Source organism: Zalophus californianus, chromosome 12 (genome assembly GCF_009762305.2).
Source record: "Zalophus californianus isolate mZalCal1 chromosome 12, mZalCal1.pri.v2, whole genome shotgun sequence".
Taxonomy (NCBI): domain Eukaryota; kingdom Metazoa; phylum Chordata; class Mammalia; order Carnivora; family Otariidae; genus Zalophus; species Zalophus californianus.
Window position 1 is genome coordinate 43,362,089 of NC_045606.1, and position 20,142 is coordinate 43,382,230.

General features: G+C 34.7%; 1 protein-coding gene across 19 annotated transcripts in view; it reads left to right on the plus strand.

Annotated features, from left to right (window-relative positions):
* PHF14 (PHD finger protein 14) overlaps positions 1-20,142 on the plus strand; it is a 225,257-nt gene that overhangs the window by 68,611 nt on the left and 136,504 nt on the right. For all 19 annotated transcript variants that reach the window (XR_003516388.2, XR_003516385.2, XR_003516386.2 and 16 more), the window contains one exon: positions 5,075-5,243. Coding sequence is in view for 13 of the 19 variants with exons in the window: in XM_027573355.2 (XP_027429156.1) it covers positions 5,075-5,243 (169 nt within the window). In the remaining 6 variants the exon portion in view is untranslated. The remainder of the gene's footprint in view (positions 1-5,074; positions 5,244-20,142) is intronic.

A 20,142-nucleotide genomic window follows, 5' to 3' on the forward strand; every position in this document is an offset into this window, starting at 1 on the left:
TCTGTTCAGTGTTTTGTTGTGGAGTTCAGGGAATAACAATTCTACCGTCAGAGGGCTCTTTGTGACCTAAATGTATTACTTTTGGTGAGGATGAGAATGAGCATAAGAAGTTAGGGAATGTCCTGACAAGGGTTATTGTTACAAAATGAGAAACAAAAGAAAAAAAATTCAATTATTTAAAAAAAAAGCCAAAACAATGATTCATCCTAAAAAGGTACTTGTTTCTATATCCCAGAAATTCACGTATGTTAAAAATGAATTGGAACTGTCTGAGAAACTTTGATTACATTTCACTTCAACTGGTAGAAATGATCACTTAATGAAATAGTCCTTTTCTATGATATAATTTGATATCTTTCTATAGGCATTTCTGTTTTGATGTTTGTTCCATTTGTTATTTACTAACAATATCTAACATTTGTGAGTTTTTCACAATTCAGGATTGCCAATAGATTGTTTCAAAATATACTCATTAAATTAGGAATACTGTTAGGTGTTTTTTGCTCATATTCGTCTTTAATCTTTTCATATGGGACAAACAGGAGCAATTGGGTGTATTACACTTTATTTGTATTTTAATTTTTTTTAAAGCTTTATTTATTTTAGAAGAGAGTGTGCCAGCAGGGGGAGGGGAGGGGCGGAGGGAGAGAATCTTCAAGCAGACTCCCCAATGAGAGCAGGGCCCAACATGGGCTTGATCTCAGTCCTCATGAGATCACAACTGAGAGTTGGGACACTCAACTGACTGAGCCATCCAGGTGCCCCTGTATTTTAATATTGGTGGCAGTCTGTGAATCCAAGGAATAAAGTGCTTGGTTGTTCTACCAATAGACATATAAAACTTTTTAAGAAACAACATGGCAAATTATTTACTTGTTTTTTTTCTTATTGGTCATTTTTTTAGTGTTAAAATTTTTCCTCAACAATTTTGGTTAAATGAATGGGTATTTTTAGATATTAAAATCAAAGCCTTAAATATTAATTTGCACTTTAGCAATTAATGTGTATGTCTTATTAACACAAATGGCATGTTGCATTTAACTCTTACTGGAATTCAGAATTTAAAGTCACTTTTAAAAAAATAATTATTAGTTTGATAATGTTTATTAGTGAGAGATGTGAATTTTGATGGAGTATGACTTCAAATGATAAGAAATCTTTGAAAATACTTGGTGAGAGAATTCTAAGATGCATTCAGGGGTACTTATATAAACTAAGTACTGATATAAACTAAGGGTACTGATATGTAAACTAAATATCAAACAATTTTATCTACCGTAACTCTTTTTTATAAAGATAACACTATAAGTTAGACTTTTAAAGAATTACTTTCTGATCATTATTTTTATTTTTAAAAATTTTATTTATTTGACAGAGAGAGAGAGACAGCAAGAGAGGGAACACAAGCAGGGGGAGTGGGAGAGGGAGAAGCAGGCTTCCTGCTGAGCAGGGAGCCCGATGCGGGGCTTGATCCCAGGACCCTGGGATCACAACCTGAGCTGAAGGCAGACGCTTAGTGATTGAGCCACCCAGGTGCCCCTGATCATTCTTTTAAATTCGAAGAAAATATATGAAAAATTTTACTTCTAACAGTTTCTCATGAATTTTTAAATGGGCCTTTATAATTGGCAATAGCAAGGTTTTCAACAATCATTTTGTAGACTTTTGCTGTCCAAGTGTTAGCCACTAGCCATATGTGACTCCTTGAATTTAAATTGATTAAAATTAAAATTTCAAAATCAGTTCCTCAGTCACATTAGCCACGTTACAAGTGCCCAATAGCTGTATATGGCTCATGGCTGCTGTACTGGTAGTGCAGTTACAGATAATTCTAACATAAAATTCTACTAGACAGTACTGATCTAGATTGAAGTTTCAGTGTTTAATTCTCTTTTAATGTTACTCTTGTTTTTCCAAATGTTTTGTTGTGGCAAAATACACATAACATAAAATTTATATCTTAATCATTTTTAAGTGGTACAATTCAGTGGCATTAAATACATTAATATTATTGTAAGTGGTACAGTTCAGTGGTATTAAATACATTAATAATTATTATATTATGGATAAGATACTATAATAATCTATCTCTGTCGCATTTTTCATCTTGTAAAAATTGAAACTCTCTATGTATTAAATAATAATTCCCCATTCTTCCCTCCCCTCCAGCCCCTGGCAACCACCATTCCACTTTCTGTCTCTATGATTTTAACAACTCTTAAGTACCTCATGTAAGTGGAATCATGTAGTAGTGGTCTTTTTAGTGACTGGCCTATTTCACTTAGACTAATATCTTCAAGTTCATCCATGTCATAGCATATTGCAGAATTTTCTTCTTTTTTCCAGCTGAATTAATAGTCCATTGTATGTGTATACATTTTACTTATCCATTTATGGGTCAGTGGTTACTGGGGTTGCTCCCACAACTAGCTATTGTGAACAATGCTGCTATGAACGTGAGTGTACAGATATCTCTTTAAGAATGGATTATATGGTAATTCTATTTTTAATTTTTTGAGGTACCACCATACTGCTTTCCAAAGCAGGTGTGCTGATTTACATTTCATCAGCAGTGCACAGAGTTCCGATTTCTCTGCATCCTTGCAAACACTTACTATTTTCTGTTTTTTTGTTTTGTTCATAGCCATCCTATTGGATGTGAGGTGGTATCTCATTGTGGTTTTGATTTTCATTTCCCTACTAATTAGTGATGTTTAGCATTTTTCTTTTGCTTATTAGTCATTTCTATGTCTTTGTATATCTCATTTATTTATTTATACTATTGAGAGTGAGGGAGTGTGAGCCTGTAGGGGGGTGAGTGGAAGAGGAGAGAGAGAGAATCTTAAGCAGGCTCCATGCTCAGTGCAGAGCCTGATGTGGGGCTCAATCTCATGACCCTGAGATCATGACCTGAGCTGAAATCAAGAGTCAGTCACTTAACCGACTCAGCCACCCAGGTGCCCCTCTATATCTTATTTAAATCCTTCTTCAACATGAATGTGGACTTAAGAAACAGTTATAATAATATTAGTTTTTAGGGCATTAATTTTTTTTTAATGTATTAGTCTCTACATCATGTAAAAAACAGGAAGTGGAGTTAAAACCCATTTTTATAATACTAGCTTTTATAATTGATCATGTATTAACCTTTATTGAGATCTTTATTTCTCCATAATGGATTCTGACACTATCTAGTGTCCTTCCCCCCCCCCCCCCCCCCACTCTGTAGGATTCTCTTGATCGTTTCTTGTAGGACAAGTCTGGTGGTATCAGACTCCCCCAGCTTTTGTCTAGGACTGTCTTAATTTCTCCCACACTTTTGAAGGACAGTTTTGATGAACATAGGATTCTTGGTTGACAGGTTTTTTTTGTTTGTTCGTTTGGTCCTTTTAGCATTTTGAATATATTGATACACTGCCTTCTGGCCTCCAAAATTTCTGATGAGAGATCTGCTTGTAATCTTATTGAGGATCCCTAGTATGTGACGATTCTGAATTTGTCTCTTTGTATTTTCAAGATTCTCTTTGTGTCTTTTTATTTGGAAAGTTTGATTATAATGCATCTTGGTGTGGGACTCTTTGAATTTATCTTGCTTCGTATTTGTTGAGCTTCTTGGATTTTATATTATCTTCTTTAATCAAATTTAGGAAGTTTTCAGTCATTATTTCTTCAAACATTCTCTCTGCCCCTTTTTTCTTCTGGGCCTTCCACAGTGCAAATGTTGGTCCACTTGTTGATGTCCCACATGCCTCTTAGGATCTATTCACTTTTTTTCAAGTTTTTTTTTTTTTCTGTTTGTTCCTCAGACTTTGTAGTTTCCATTGTTCTTTCTTTCTTTCAAGTTTGCTGCTCAAATCTGTCCTTTTAATCCTTCTAGTAAATTTTCCATTTAGTTATTGTACTTTTCATCTCCAGAATTTCCTTTTGGTTTATTTTTAGGCTTTCTGTCTCTCTATTGATAATTCCATTTTGTTCATAAATTATTTTCTTGTCTTTCTCCACAATTTCTATTAGTTCATTGAGCATTTAAAAAATAATTCTTTGTCTTGCAGATCTGCCATCAAGTCTTCTTCCGGGACATTTTCTGTTAATTTTTCCCGCCTTTTAATGGACGATACTTTCCTTTTTCTTTCTATACCTTGTGAGGTTTTTGTCAGAAACTGGACATTTGAATTTAATAATGTGGTAACTTTGGAAATGAGATTTTCTTCCATTCCCAACATTTGCTGTGTTTTGTTACTGTTTCTGTTTTTTGTTTGTTTTTGTTTTTGTTTTTTATTATAGTGTGCTGTCTCTGGCTGAGAATCAAACTAAGGTGTAAACTTTTCTGAGCCTTTCCCTGGGCAAGTGTGGTCATTTTCTAATTTTTCCTGTGTATGCCCTTATTTTTGAATGTCCACGTGTTTAATGTCTGGCTCCCAAAAGGGGGCAAAGAGAAGAATGAAGGTGGGGGATAATTTTAAGTTCTAGAAGTCATTTCAGGCCAAGGGGGAGCTCACTCACCTTTTTGTACTTCGGTGATCAGAGCACAGACACTCAATATTTGGAGGACATGGTTTATTTTACCCATCGTGGCTCCTAACAGCTATATGTAAGCTACTGCAAGAACATGTGCATGGCTGCCTGCCGTCTGGCTTGGTTGGAAAATGGGTAGCTGTGACTTTGCTGAGAGCTGAAATTGACTGAAATTAATGGCAGTTTACCTGTGCAAGTCTTTCCTTGGAAGTTGCAAGCCTTTACTAGACTCCAGAGTTCCATAATAATTACATCAAACAGATTCTGCCAGTGCAGTTGTTTTCTAGGTGGAGAGACATACTTCCATTGCTTTGGACTCCGCCATCAGTGCTGAATCTCTTATGTTGGTTCACTTAAACATGTAACATTATTGTATGTGGGTTTATGATACTTACAAGGATACAAGGAATTGCTTTATATATTTACTATTGTCATTCTTACAGGAGTGTACATTTTTATATATTCTTCACATATACCTGGATTTTGTATTAATAGAAACCATAGCTAATGCTAGACAATAAAAATAAATGTGTGAACTTACATTTTTTTCTTTATGTAGGCAGTGTTCAGAATGTGACCAGGCAGGGAGCAGTGATATGGAAGCAGACATGGCCATGGAAACCTTACCAGATGGGACCAAACGATCAAGGAGACAGATTAAGGAACCCGTGAAATTTGTTCCACAGGATATGCCTCCAGAACCCAAGAAGATTCCAATAAGAAACACGGTAATTTTTTCCCCAATTATCATAATCATCACAAATCTGAGGCCAAAATTTAAGAAGTGAGAAAGACTAAGGGTGAACATATACTCAGGAGTCAAAGAAAGAAACCAGTATGTTGCTATTGGTCATTCTTAAGAGTTTATTTTTACATTATGAAATACACCATACATGTGTGAGAATTTATGGTTTATGTATTCAACTTAAAGCATAATAATAATGAATGCCCACTGTATCCACCAACCTGCTTCAAAAATCGAACATTACCAAAGGCTTTGATATCCCCTGTGAATCCTTGGTAATCACATTCTCATCTATCTAGCACAGAGGTTACCTCTATCTTCAACTTTATATTTCTCATTCTCTTCTTCTTTTTTTTTTATAATCTCCAATTGTGTGTACTCATAAGTAATATATAGTTTTGCAGTTTTTGAATTTTATATGAATGGAGTTAGACTTTTTCCTTTTGTTATTTGATACTTTAACCCATTGGTTTGATTCATAAATACTGATCTCTGTAGTTATGATTCATTTATAGTCACTAATGTATAGTTTTCTATTAAAAGAATAGATCATATATTTTATTCTGTAGATTGGCAGTTTTGTTTCCATCTTTTTCCTTTTGTAAACAACTCTGTTTTAAATATTTTTGTAGATGTCTCCTGCAGCATGGTAACAAGGAGTTAGGGTAAATACCAAGGTGTTCATTTGCTTAGTTATTGGTTTGTGCATCTTAAGTTTTGCTAGGTAATTCCATTGTGTTCCAAACCAGTTTACGCTCATAGCAATGAATGGTCTGTTGCTCTACAAACTTGTTGTGTCCAATATTTTAGTGCTGTCCAATGTGATACATGTAAAATAGTTTATCATTTTATTTTGCATTTCCCTCAATATTAATGTCTTTGAATATCTGTTTATTTTTGGTAAGTTGTATTTTCTCTTCTAGGGAATGTAAATGCAATTCTTTTACAGTTTTTCTTTTTTAAAGCCTTTTTTTTTTTTTTTTAAGATTTTATTTATTTACTTGACAGAGAGAGACAGCGAGAGAGGGAACACAAGCAGGGGGAGTGGGAGAGGAAGAAGCAGGCTTCCTGCCGAGCAGGGAACCCGGTACAGGGCTCGTTCCCAGGACCCTGGGATCATGACCTGAGCCGAAGGCAGACGCATAATGACTGAGCTACCCAGGCGCCCCTCTTTTCCAGTTTTTCTATGAGATTGTTAGTTTCTCATTAAAAATTTTTTGACGTTAGAGTTTAAAGAATTTCTTCCAGGAGGCATTTATATTTGTTATTACCAAGTACCTGGGAGGTCTACCAACCTAAGACCATTTTAAATAAATTTTGTGTATGTCTTTTTCCATTACACAAGTGGTGTGAATTTCTGCCTCAAACTCATGAAGGCTGGTCTGCAGTTACGAATTCTTAGTGGGGGGCATTTTTTACTTTCTTACCTTGAACCAAGGCAGACACTTTTCAAAAATCTGCCTCCCCCTGAAGGAGATGTAGATATTTTTTGAATTAGTTGTCATCCTTTGTTTTGTTACCTGTTTAGTTTTAGAGAGTTTTTGCTTTTTTCCTTGAAGTCACAGCTTTCTCAAAAATTTTCTTTTAATCTGTAGTAGCCATATTTAATGTAATCAGTTAAGAGATCTTATTTAAGAGAAGTCACCTAGAGTACTTCATTCAGTTTTGTGTTATGGGCTTACTTGAAATTGATGACACAGATGTGGAAATTGTCTCTTAGATAATTTAAATAGTTGATTTTCAATACTCTAAATTGATCAACTTGAAATTGTTTTATTTATAATTCCCACTAGTTTAAAACATTTCTTTAGGCCTCACAAATACATCTTGTTTACAAATGAACTAAAGAGAATTTTCCTTAAGTAAGCCTGCTTATTTCTATTTCTAATATATTTTGTATAACTTCGATGCCAAGATCTTAGAGAAAAACTATTACTTCATGTGTCTGTGTCTGCAAAGATTATCCTTTTATGAAACATTTTCTTTCTTTATTGTTTAAAGAAATCTTTAGGACCAGTGTTGTTATTTTTAACTTTGAAGTTCTATATAGAAGTGAAATTTCATACCTATTATAGTGATACTTCTGTGCCCGTAGTTTAATACTACTTGAGATGAAAGAGGATCTTATATTTTTCTAATTTACTTGTTTGCTCTTCCAGCCTAGAATTATAAGGAAGCTTTTGAGTTTTCTAATTTAGTCCAATTCTTCTAACCTTATTCCTTGTCTCTTGTTTTCTTGTGTAAAAGTCTTAGTCTTCTTATAGATATGGGTGGGTAAAACACAAAGAAGGATTTCATGGCCAGTAATTTTGGAAATACGGTATGATTATTTTCTCTCTCGGGGGGATTCAAATATATATTGAAGGTCTGAGAAACACTACTGTTTAGAAAAATGATTAACTTTTTTCCTAACTTATCAAAGAGCACTTTTTTCAAGACCCATTTTTTTATTGTACCGTAGAGTTCTGGGTGGTACCAGCTTTAGAAATGGTGTTCTAGAGGCCATGAATTACTTTCATCAGGATCATCTGGGGTGTTTGTTGGAATCTAGGTTTTGGACTCATCCTAGAGCTAATGAATTAAAATTAGGGGTTGGGTTGAGCAGACTGCTTAGGTGTTATTCTTACATGCAGACTAAAGTTTGAAAATAACTATTTACATAATATTTATGATTATTACTTTTACTCTTTTCCTTCCTTCTTCCCTCCCTTCCCCCCATCAATCCATACAGCAATTCAGAAAACCTTTGATGAGCATGTTCAGTTGGTCAGGTACCTGATCGAGGAACGTAAGAATGAGAGGTGCAGAAGAGAGTGATTCAGTCATCTTGATCTTGAGCTTACCATTTAGGCTGAGTTTCTCCTGTTATCTTAATTTTTTATCTTACCATTTCTGTTTCAACGTTGTATTAACATTTTAAATTATTAGACAGTATGGTTAAAAATGAGGCAGTCTATTTTCTTTTCTTAGTATACTGTTAATTATGGGATTCCAGGTACCTAACTGCCAACTCATTTGTATAACCAAGTATATCTTTCACAACAAATAACTGATTTATCTCTCCCTTTGTTTAATTTTTTAATTGTTGTTCCTAGTATCTTCCTACTTACACTTTTTATTTTGGTACATGTATTACACTTTTGGATATTCTATCCTTAAATTTCTTATAATAATTCTTGCTTTTGTTAGTTTGTATTTTCCCTGCCATTATTGATCAAAGTTTACTTCATTTCACAATAGTCATAATGCTCTATCAAAATTTTAAAGAAAATTTACCTTTGTGATATAGGGAGTTCATGACATATATCCTAAGCTTTAATTTCTCATTTCCAAATAATAATATCATTTAATAGTACTGTTAAAATGATCATTTGTTCTACAACTTTTATCCATCATTCTACAACTTATATCCTTTGGGTTATAGTACTAGCACAGTTTTTAGAAAAGTTTGGGCTATTTCATGCTAGTAAAAATGATTTTTCTCTTGTTTCAAAAATCTATTTTGTGGGATATGTGAGTTGGTATTCTGTTAGAATAATTTTATTTTTAAAATTCAGACTTTATAGTATAATTAAGCATATAGCACTTTAATCTTTTTTTTTTTTTTGAAGGACTGTCTCTATAGAGTTGTCTCTAAGAACCATGAAAAATATAAAATGATCATGGCTGCCATAAATTGAAGTCCCATTTTTATTGAACATATTTTCTTCCCCCTGCTATTACTTTCTCACCTTGTATACTTTATGTCTTTATGTTTAAAAGTAATATAGTGGTAGTAAAGAAGCAAAGGAGGGAAGGAAGGGATTTACATGTTGGAATATTTGAGTAAATCCTGGTATGTTGCTACTATTAATTTAACTTCTGTTTATCCATACTGCTAATAAACCCAACCATCCTATTATTTTGTCTTTCTTCCTACTATTTGATCGTTGGATATTTTAGTTCATTACTTTCTTCAAAGGATAGTAAGTCAGAAGAGGAAATGAGGGATTAGTCTACCTTTATCTAAGATTGTTTAATAGTAATAATACCTAACATTTATTGAGGACTCATCATATGCCAGACACTGTACTAATCCTCTGGCCTACTCTCCCTTTAAAAAATAAGTTAGTATTTGACTATTATAACACATATTTTACTCAAAATGAAACACACAGAAAGCTTCAGTAACCTACCTATGATGTTACAGATAGTAAGCAGAATAGGGCTTAAATTCAGATAGCCTGAATTAATGACCTGGTTGTTGTTGTTGTTGTTGTTGTTTTGTTTTTTTTAAGGTCTGTAAAAGAGATTTACTTGAGGTATAAATGAAGTTGTAAAACATTTGGTTTTTAGGTAGCATAGTTGGGAATGTGATACCAGAAGATTCGTGTGTCTTTCTGTAGCATAGTGTTATCTATAGTAAGGCGGTCACATACCCGCTTACTAACTTGCATACCTGAGTTTGTTCACATTAAATATAAGATTCAACACTCCTTTTCTTTGCACTTTCGGTTGAGTGTGAAATGTTTTTCCCCCCCAGCTTGTGCAAGAGCACTGATGTCACTCCTTTCAATCACAGTTTAATAGTGTAGAAGTTAATTAGTAAAATGTTTGAAGGTTATTCTACCTTGAGGAAGTTGATACTTAAAAAAGAAAATAGAAGCAGCAGATCTGTAAGTACACTGACAGTATGTGTATATGTTAGCCACCAGTATATGTTTATTTTGCTATTCTGTATTGGTTTGCTTTTTTCCCTCTGAATTGTGAATACTGTAAAACTTGTTGTAGAAAAAAAGAGTGCATGCTTTGGTATTGGCAATGAAGATGGAGAAGTACATAGTGGTTTTTGTTTCCTAACTAGTTACTCCAAATCTGCCTAAAACACTTGGCTTATTGCATCTCAGCTTTTTTGATTAAGCAACAGAAACCTTTTTGATTTGTTCATTTGATTTGATCAGTGTTAAGAGAAATGGGCCCATGGACTCAATTTTTGTGCTCCAATGCCTGCTTTGTGCCAAATAAGGCTGCTATTAGAAGAATGGCATCCACTTTTCCCTGCTGACAGGCAGTTTCTGTTTATCATAGCCAGAGAGTGCAATGGGGAATAGAACACTTTGGCAAGCCTTACTATATTTTTATTATTTAGATGCTAAGGAATTTCTTTTTTCATTTTATTCTACTCTGATTTCTTTAATAAGGATTTATAGAAATCTAAATTAATATAGCATATTTTGAGACAGTAGATCCAATAAGATATAGATGCTTTTCAGAGTGTAGTCCTAGTATTACTTTTCCTTCCCCTAATTTTTTCTTACCCACAGATGATAAAAGATTAGCCAGAAGAGTTACTTGAAAAAAATGATAGCACTAAAGGTTTGTTGTTTAAAAATGATGGGTTAAAAGAGCCATTTTTGAGTTGTAAGAATGAAAATACTGTATTTTCAGAAAACATTCCTCTTGTACAAACATGGATATTCTCTGATTCATATTTTCATATTATCTCATATTGAATTGTTAAAATTTTTTAAAAATGATTCTGAATGTTAGAATTATTTTTAAATTCTAACCATGAAAGTAATACGTGAATTTTTTTTTGTTATGAGAAATTCAAAAGTATTAAGTCTCCTTTGACTTTCCTCCCAGTGCTACCCTTCCCCAGCCCAATTCACATGCCTTGAATCTACCTTTATTATAAGGGTATATATTTTGAACTTTATCTGACATTTCTTTAGTGTGTCTGTGAAACAAAAAATACGAAAAAAAGTAATCAGTGAGTCATATGGAAAAGTAATATGGGCATAGTTCAAGAGACATGGAAATAATGAAGTATTAATAAGCAAAAGAGGAATGATCTAGTTTTAGAAAATTCTTCACATATTGTTTCCTGTTCCAGGAACATAATTTTGTAACTTCATCTTAGATTGGCTCACAAATAACCCATCTTCAGTATTTCAGTCTCTCAGGAACCATATTCTCTTATTTATTATTGGGCACAAATAGGACTAAGTCTAAAGAAAAAGGGTTGAAAAGCATATTTTTATTTAACCATTATCTGTTATTTACTTTGTATTTTATATTAATTGTCATTACTGTGCTATGAAGTAGTTACCAATGTCATTGCCATTTTACAGTTGAGAAACTGAGGCAAAGCAATTCAGTAACTTGCCTACGGACATACAGCTTCTAAGTGGTAGAGCCAGGAATCAAACTAAGGTAGCTTCTGAGGCCAAACTTGTAAGTGCTTCATTATGCTGCCTTTCCAAGCAGGATTACAGTGATTGTTCCTGGTACTTGTCCTTGGGCCAGAATCATAGGCTCCTCATGCTTTCAGCAGCTTAGTGGCTAAAGGTTTGGTCAGGAAAATGGAATTCACTCTGTGGGGAATTAAGGACTTATACTAACTACTGTTGGCATACCTGGGGTTGTGGATGTCAAGAAAACTTTAACCATATGTCAGAGGCATTCTGCTGAACATCAGAGAAATTGTCAATGAAATATCTATCCTGAAGCACTGAGTAGGTGGTAGGAACTGACACCAGGCCAGAGAATTTGACAGTGAAGATCTGAGCCCAAAGAGCACTGTTGAGTTGGTAGAAAAATGAGAATTTGTGGGGAAGTCTGCAAAGCCTGCCAGGACTGTGAAGTGGGAGCTAATGGAAAGGTCTAGAAGGCAGCAACCTGTGAAAAAGCCAAGCATCTGAGTCTCATGACCTCCTGAGTAAAATGGCCTTCACTTAAATGTCAAATCTGAGGTTACTAACATGGAACCATAGACAGAAGGTGAGAGGGAGGACTTTGGGAAATTAATTAATTAATTAAATTTAATTTTAATTTAAAATAACTTCTATTTATTCAGTGAGAAATATCTTGTTTATGGATATAACTTATAATTATGCTTTAGAAAGTATCCATTAAAATGTACTGATATCTTCCTCTCTAGGACATTTTCTTTGTAGCATTATTCCCTTTAAAAAGTAGAAGATGGTATAAAATTAACTTCTTGCGTGTTTTTGATATCATCAAAACCTGTAAGATAGCATAGTGTGTGGTGGAAAGTACCTGGACTAGCACATGGTAGATTTGAATTGTAGTTCATACTCTGCCAATAACCGTTTATGTGGCCTTGGATAAGTACTTTACTTTGTTTATACTCAGTATCATTTATAAAATAAATTAGATAATCTTTTCTAGAACTAAAAGTCTCATCTATATTCACGTTTGCATTTATTATTTTATCCTTAACACTATTCGGGGCGCCTGGGTGGCTCAGTCATTAAGCATCTGCCTTCACTTCAGGTTCACAATCTCAGGGTCCTGGGATTGAGCCCCTCATCAGGCTCCCTGCTCAGCGGGGAGTCTGCTTCCCCTTCTTCCTCTAAACCACCCCTGCCCCCGCAGCTCGTACTCTCGCATGCTCTATCTCTTGCTCAAATAAATAAATAAAATCTTAAAAAAAAAAACCCACTATTGATTAGAGGGTTAAAGTACGCACACATTGTTATTAAAAGAATCTAGGGATAGTAATACTTTGTAATTAGGCTTCATGACATGTAATAAAAATTGTTTTATTTTTAAAGACCATATTTGTTGATAATCTTATGTTTTCCCTTTCTTGCAGTTACCTTTATTATAATTATTGTTCTTCTAAAAAAATTTTTATGAATGTTTCCAGGAGATACTTTTCATCAAATGAGCTACCAGATGTATATACTGGATACTCATTTGTTTCCAAGATTTTATTTTTTTTTTTTTATTGATTTTTTTAAAGATTTTATTTATTTATTTGGCAGAGAGATACAGAGAGAGAACAAGTAGGCAGAGAGGCAAGCAGAGGGAGAGGGAGAAGCAGGCTCCCCGCCGAGCAGGGAGTCCAATGCGGGGCTCGATCCCAGGACCCTGGGATTATGACCTGAGCCGAAGGCAGCTGCTTAACCGACTGAGCCACCCAGGCGCCCCTCCAAGATTTTATTTTTTTGAAATTTTCCTTTTGCTTACTTTTCAAAGTGACATTTGATTGTTTTACTTAGCCAATTTCATAGTGACTTCTTTATGATAGTAACTTTCCAAAGACAAAACAATGATTAACAATAATAGAAACATGCTGTCTTACTTTATGAACACTTTTTATCATATTATTGTTCTAAGGCTGAGTAGGCAGGGGTGAGGCAGATGCTGAAAGAAACTGTACACTGAAACTATCCCCCTAATTAAGTAAATTTTAAGGATTCTCATTGATTTAGTTTATTTTTAAAGGAAGGCATGAATAGAGTTTTCCTTTGCCTTACATTGTTTTTCAATTTTTTAGTCTCCTTGATCGAAGAGCAACTCTTTTTTTTTTTAATCATTTTATTTATTTATTTGACAAAGAGAGAGACAACGAGAGAGGGAACACAAGCAGGGGGAGTGGGAGAGGGAGAAGCAGGCTCTCCGCAGAGCAGGGTGCCTGATGCGGGGCTCAATCCCAGGACGCTGGGATCATGACCTGAGCCAAAGGCAGACGCTTAACGACTGAGCCACCCAGGCGCCCCTAAGAGCAACTCTTCTTACAACATTCAACTTCTTTGTAAATCTTCCTTCCTTCCTTCCTTCCTTTCTTCTTTCCTTCCTTCCTTCCTTCCATAAAATATACACAGTTTTTGATATGGTCAACCAGGTCAAATAATTTCTTCAATATTTCCTCTGGAGCTCTTTCTCCTCCAGCTCTAATCTGAACTGGTTTTTCTATGTCATCCTTGGACTTCGCTTCATCATCATCATGGGACTTCCTTTTAACTTTCATAGGTGGAATTTTTTGTTGCTTGCATTTAATTTTTCTTTTCATTTAGTCCCTTATCTTAGTGGGACAACTTCTTCAATGATTTATTTAGTAAAGGTTAGTGAGAGGTAAATTTTTGAGATCTTACATGTCTGAAAATTAATTTTTTATGCTCATTAATAATACGGCTGTGTATAAAATATTACATTTTTTTAAAGCACCACTTGACTGTCTCCTCGCTGTCAGTATTGCTTTCTGCTTTTTAAACTCATTTTATCCTCTGTCTTGAAACTCTTAGTATTTTCTTTTTTTTCCAGTGTATTCAGTGGTAAAATTCAGTACCTTGCTTGGTGTGGTACATTTTTATTCATCTCTGGGAGCTTAGTGAGTCCTTTCTGTCTAGAAACTCATGTATTGTAGTTCTGAGAAATTAATTTTTGTTATTTTCCTCTTTTTTCTGTTCTCTTTTTCTGGAACTTCTAATTGTATTTTGGTGCTGCTAGATTAGTTCTCTAATATTTTTTTTCTTTTTAAGATTTTATTTATTTATGTTAGAGCAGAAGGAAAGGGGAGCGGCAGGCAGAGGAGGCAGACGGAGAAGCAAGCTCCCTGCTGAGTGGGACTCAATCCCAGGACCCTGAGATCATGCATGACCTGAGCTGAAGGCAGATGGTTAACCAACTGAGGCACCCAGGCATCCCTCTAATATTTTTTTCTATCATATTGTTCTTTTTTTTTTTTTTTCTGGGAGATTTTCTCAACTTTATATTCCAACTCTTTTACTAAATTCCTGATTTTGGGGATGCATGTGTACTTTCATTGTTCTTTTTTCTTTTAATAACAGATGTTCTTATTTCATGATGGCAAAACTTCTTTTACTTCTTTAGGACTATTCATTGTAATTACTTTTCAATTTTTTGTTTTGTTTTGTTTATTGTTTTTTTTTTATCCTTAACATTGTCTTTGTTTCCTCTGTGTTCCCTAATTCTGTTCATGTTTGTCTCTTTCATGTCAAAGCTTTCAGATGACTGGGGATCCTTAGATGTGCACTCATATATTTAATGGTAATTAAATTTATGTGAGGCTGTTTTCCCTATAGGGGTGATTTTATGATCGGGGGCTTTTTCTTCGAGAACACCTTAAATGTCAGTATCAGTAGTTTTTTTCCACATCCATTCAGCAGAAGTATTCTCTCATCTCCTAACTGTTAGGTATAATTTTGACTGCCAGACTCCTGGACAGGTGAGGAGAAGGGGGCTAAAGATCTCACAGTTCAGAGAGCAGAATTCCATGTAAACTTTCTGGTTTCTGTTTGCTACGTCACTGCTCCCTTCTCTGTGCCTGATAATCCATTGTCTAGCATCTGTCTGGTTTTTTTTCTCCAGAGGACAGGCCTCCTGTGTCTGCTGGGAAAGGAGTAATCTCTTGACAGTATAGAGAAGGAGTGAAATCCCTTATACCTTTATGTTACTGAATTTTAACCCAAAGTAACATTTTATTTCCTACCTATATATGATTTCCACAGTGTGGTAAGTGGAATAATGGCCCTCCAAAGATGTCCATGTCCTAATCCTCCGAACCTGTGAATAGTTCTCTTATATAGCAAAAGGAACTTTGCAGGTATGACTAAAGTTATAGACCTTGAGATGGAAGGTTAACCACAGTTGTCCAATGTGGGCCCCGTCTAATCATAAGTACTTAAAAGAAGAAGTTGTAAATAAGAGGGAGATGTGACTACAGACAGTGGGTTAGAAAGATGCAGCATTGCTTCCTTGGAAGATGGAAGAAGGGGGTCATGAGAAAGGAATGTTGGCACCCTCTAGGAGATAGAAAAGGCAAGTAAACTGATTCTCCCCTTAGAGCCCCGTGAAAGAAATGCAGCCCTGTCAGCACCTTAATTTTAACCCAGTGGCACCCATGTGAGAACTGTAAGATAGTGCATTTGTTTTGTTTAAAGCCACTGAGTTTATGATAATTTGTTACAGCAGTAATAGAAACTAATATAGAATAACTTGTACATTTCTTTTCACATTTAAAATTAAAATGGGACAATGATTTATAATACTATATATTTTTTACTTGAAGCCATGTATGTTGGAAATGAATGACACATTCCTTCATATTTTTGGAAAGTTCCAGTACAGTAGTTTATTCATACTCAAATGTTTTATATCATTAAATGATGTAGAGTCAGTAGGTGAATTTTATAGTGCTTAGTTTTTTCAATACTGATGGATGTTGAAATAATTTTGAAAGGCATTTTAGTTTTGTTTAGGTGTAAGTTAAATGTAAAAATTAATCATTTATGCGGTAATGGAGAATTAGTTCATTATTCTTTAAAGTTTGTTACAATTAAAATTAACTTGATCAACTTATGAATGATTTTTTTATAACAGCTTTATTGAGATACAATTCACATACCATGCAATTCACTCATTTAAAGTTGTGTAATTTAGTAGGTTTTAGTAAATTCATAGAGTTGTACCGCCATTACAATCAATTTTACAACATTTTTATTGCCGTGCCCTGCCCCAAATTCCCTCCAAAATCCCTAAACCCATTAGCAGTGAATCCATTCACCACTCTCCCAACCTCAGGCCTTGGCAACTACTAATTTACTTTCTGTCACTGTATATTTGCCTATTTTAGACAGTCCATATACATGGAATAATATAGGGATGCCTGGGTGGCTCAGTCAGTTAAGTTGTCTGCCTTCAGCTCAGAGTCCTAGGTTCCAGCCCCACACTGGGCTCTCCCCTTAGCGGGGAGTCTGCTTCTCCCTCTCCCTCTGTGTGCACGTGTTCTCTTTCTCTCAAATAAATAAAATCTTTTAAAAAATGGAATAATACATGGTGTTTTATGACTGGACTTTTTTCACCTAGCATAATATTTTCAGGATTTATTCATGTTATGGCATGTATCAGTACTTCATTTCTTTTTTTTTTTTTTTTAAGTTTTTGTTTATTTATTTGACAGAGAGAGAGCTAGCGAGAGCAGGAACACAAGCAGGGGGAGTGGGAGAGGGAGAAGCAGGCTTCCTGCCGAGCAGGGAGCCTGATATGGGACTCGATCCCAGGTCCCTGGGATCATGACCTGAGCCGAAGGCAGACGCTTAACAACTGAGCCACCCAGGCGCTCTATCAGTACTTCATTTCTTTTGATTTTTGTATAATACTCCATTTTACGGCTATGCCAGATTTTTAAATTTATCCATTCATCTGTCACTTGATGGACATTTGTGGGTTTCTGTTTTTTCTTTTTTACCTTTTGGCTGTTACAAATCATGTTGCTATGAATATTCATGTACAAGCTTTTGTGTGAACGTGAGTTTTTCACTTACCTTGGTTGTATACCTAGGAATGGAATTGCTGGGTCTTATGGTAACTCTCATTTTAGCATTTGAGAAACTGCCAGACTGTTTTTTAAACTGGCCATATACTTTTCTGTTCTCACCAGCAATGGTGTATGAGGACCCAAGTTTTTCTACATACTCACCAACATTTATTATTGTCTGTCCTTCTGATATAATAATCCTAGTGGGCGTAAAGTAATATCTCATTTTGACTGATTTGTATTTCTTTGCTGGCTAATGACACTGATTATATTTAAAAATGATGCAGCCCCTTTTCCCTCTCTTTTATCTGTGCCATGTAACAGTGCTAAAATGATGTTTCAAAAAGTTGGGCTCTTAAATGAAAAATGACCGAGATTACACATCTGTTGAAAAGCTTTAAGTAATCCTCTATTATTATGGCCCTCATCCCTAATTTTAGTTTGTATGAACTAAGCAAGATAAACCTAATGTGATAATATGATGAAATTCCAGAAAGATACTCTGGGGAATAATTGAAAGATTATTGCTGGGGTGCCTAGATAGCTCAGTTTGTTAAGTGTCTGCCTTTGACTCAAGTCATGATCCCAGGGTCCTGGGATTGAGCCCTGCCTAGGGCTCCCTGCTCAGTGGGCAGTCTCCTCCCTCCCCCTGCTCATGTGTGTGCTTGTGCGCGCGCTCTCTCTCCCTCTCTCTCTCTTCCTCCCTCTCAAATAAATAAAATCTTAAAAAAAAAAAAAAGATTATTGCCATAGCACTATTTTCTTTTGCTGCCCTTATCACAATTGGAATTAATTTTTTTGTAGTTAGTTTAATAAATGGACAGAGATCCTTTACATAATAGAGACCTGGCTGTTTATTTTTAAATACTTAAACTCTTTACATGAATGCTAGGTTAAGTTCAGACAGTAAAACTGGGACCAACCATTAGAATTGTCCTAACTATGGAACATGCTGCCTCGTTCTTTGGAATATTTGAAGCTATATGACTATGAGGGATATTTTATGAAGGAATTTCCAAAATTGGGTAGAGAGAAGGGATTATATGAACGAATACTTAATTTTAATTTTAAGATGTATGTGAAGTAACCATGACTAAACCCCAGTTCCTTTGACCTCAGTATGTCATGGATCCTTCTCTACTTTCCTAGTCTAATAGCCATTTTATTGTCACAATTATTGAGCAGCATAGTTACCCACATACCTCTTGCCTTCACTTAAAATTCCAGTATCTTAGATCCTGTATTTAGTCATTTTAGTAATGCTTTTGCTACCATCCTTGATTCTTTCATCCTATTGCCAGTCTGATTTTTTTTTTCCATTCCTGCCTGAGAGTTGCCATTTAAATGTGTTTTTTGAGAATTTTTTGTTGTTAGACATTTTCTCTATACCCATCTTTAAGGTGAATGTTAAGTTTTATATCCTTATTAATGGTATTAAAAAGGACTTACTCCTAATTTAAGAACAATTTTGACTGTAGTTTAGATTTTGAAAGATAGGATTATATGATTTTATTTTTATGCTTCACATTAGTTTCAGTTTACCATATTTATAAATAATTTTTCATGTAATTATTTGTTTGGTATCTGTAGATTCATGGATATGAACTCCCATGTGGATAGGAACTGTCCTGTTTACTGTATTTCTGTTACTTTCTACAGGGTTTGGTTCACAGCAGGTACTTAGTATTTCAGTTCTTTCCATCTTTCACTATGGTTATACATCTGAAGCTAGTGTACTTTGGAAGAGTCTTTTTTTTCTAGCTCCCTTATTGTTAGGAAGGGAATTGGTCCTTTTCTCCTTATATATTAATCATATTTCATTGACAAAACTATAGAATTACTCAAAGGCAGCCCGGGATACTTTTGTGTAAGTACCTTGTTATTTAGACATTTTCTCTGCATTATTTTTTCTGTGGAAGCTTTTCACTTGCTTTTATGCAAGGTAATTACTTTTGAAGAAAATATAAATTAGCTTACCTGTGTCCCTTTTGAAGTTACTTTAAAATTGATGTTTGTACTTTTTGGCATATTTTCTAATGACTTTAATGTAACTTGAAAGCTTTCAGATTTTCTTTTCGTTTTCTTTACACTTCATGTTATCTAGTGACTTTTCATCTTTTATACAAGTGCCAAAGGACTTATTGGGACCTGTCTTCTTATAGTCCTTTACCCACATGCATCATCTTCTACTCTCTTTGAAGTTGTACATCTTTTTTCCTATGTCATACGTTTTATTTTGTTTCATAGATCTCCTTTATTTTGGAAAATAAGTGCAATAAAAAGTCAAAACACCGTTTACTAGCTTGGACTAAAACAATATTGTCTTTCAGGATGCACCTGTTGTTACAGATCATTACTTTGAAGAAAGGTTTAAACACACGTTTAAACTGTTTTCCATCTAACTTAACAGTATTAAGTCAATAGCCTGTTCCAAGTGGCATTCTTCATTTGAGAGATAATCAAATATCCTAGAGTTTACTTCCATTACATTTGTTTTTAAACTAATTTTACACATGCAAAATAGAGGCCTATTTAACAAAGTTAGAACCTAAGTCCTAAGACTTCAAGAAACTAGAATATGTTTCGTGTGTGTGTATGTCTGTATGTATAATTTTTGATGCTAGTTTAGTGGAAACAGAAATGTTTGGATTCAGCCCTATTGAAATGACTAATGGTTACTGTGCATTGTTTCTTGTTATCTTTATACTTTTCAAAATAAATTATTGCAGTTCTGGGAAGAAAGGGTTATATATATGGAGGCTTTAGATATCGGAGTTATTGAGTCTCTTTTTAGAGTCAAGGTGACCTCTGA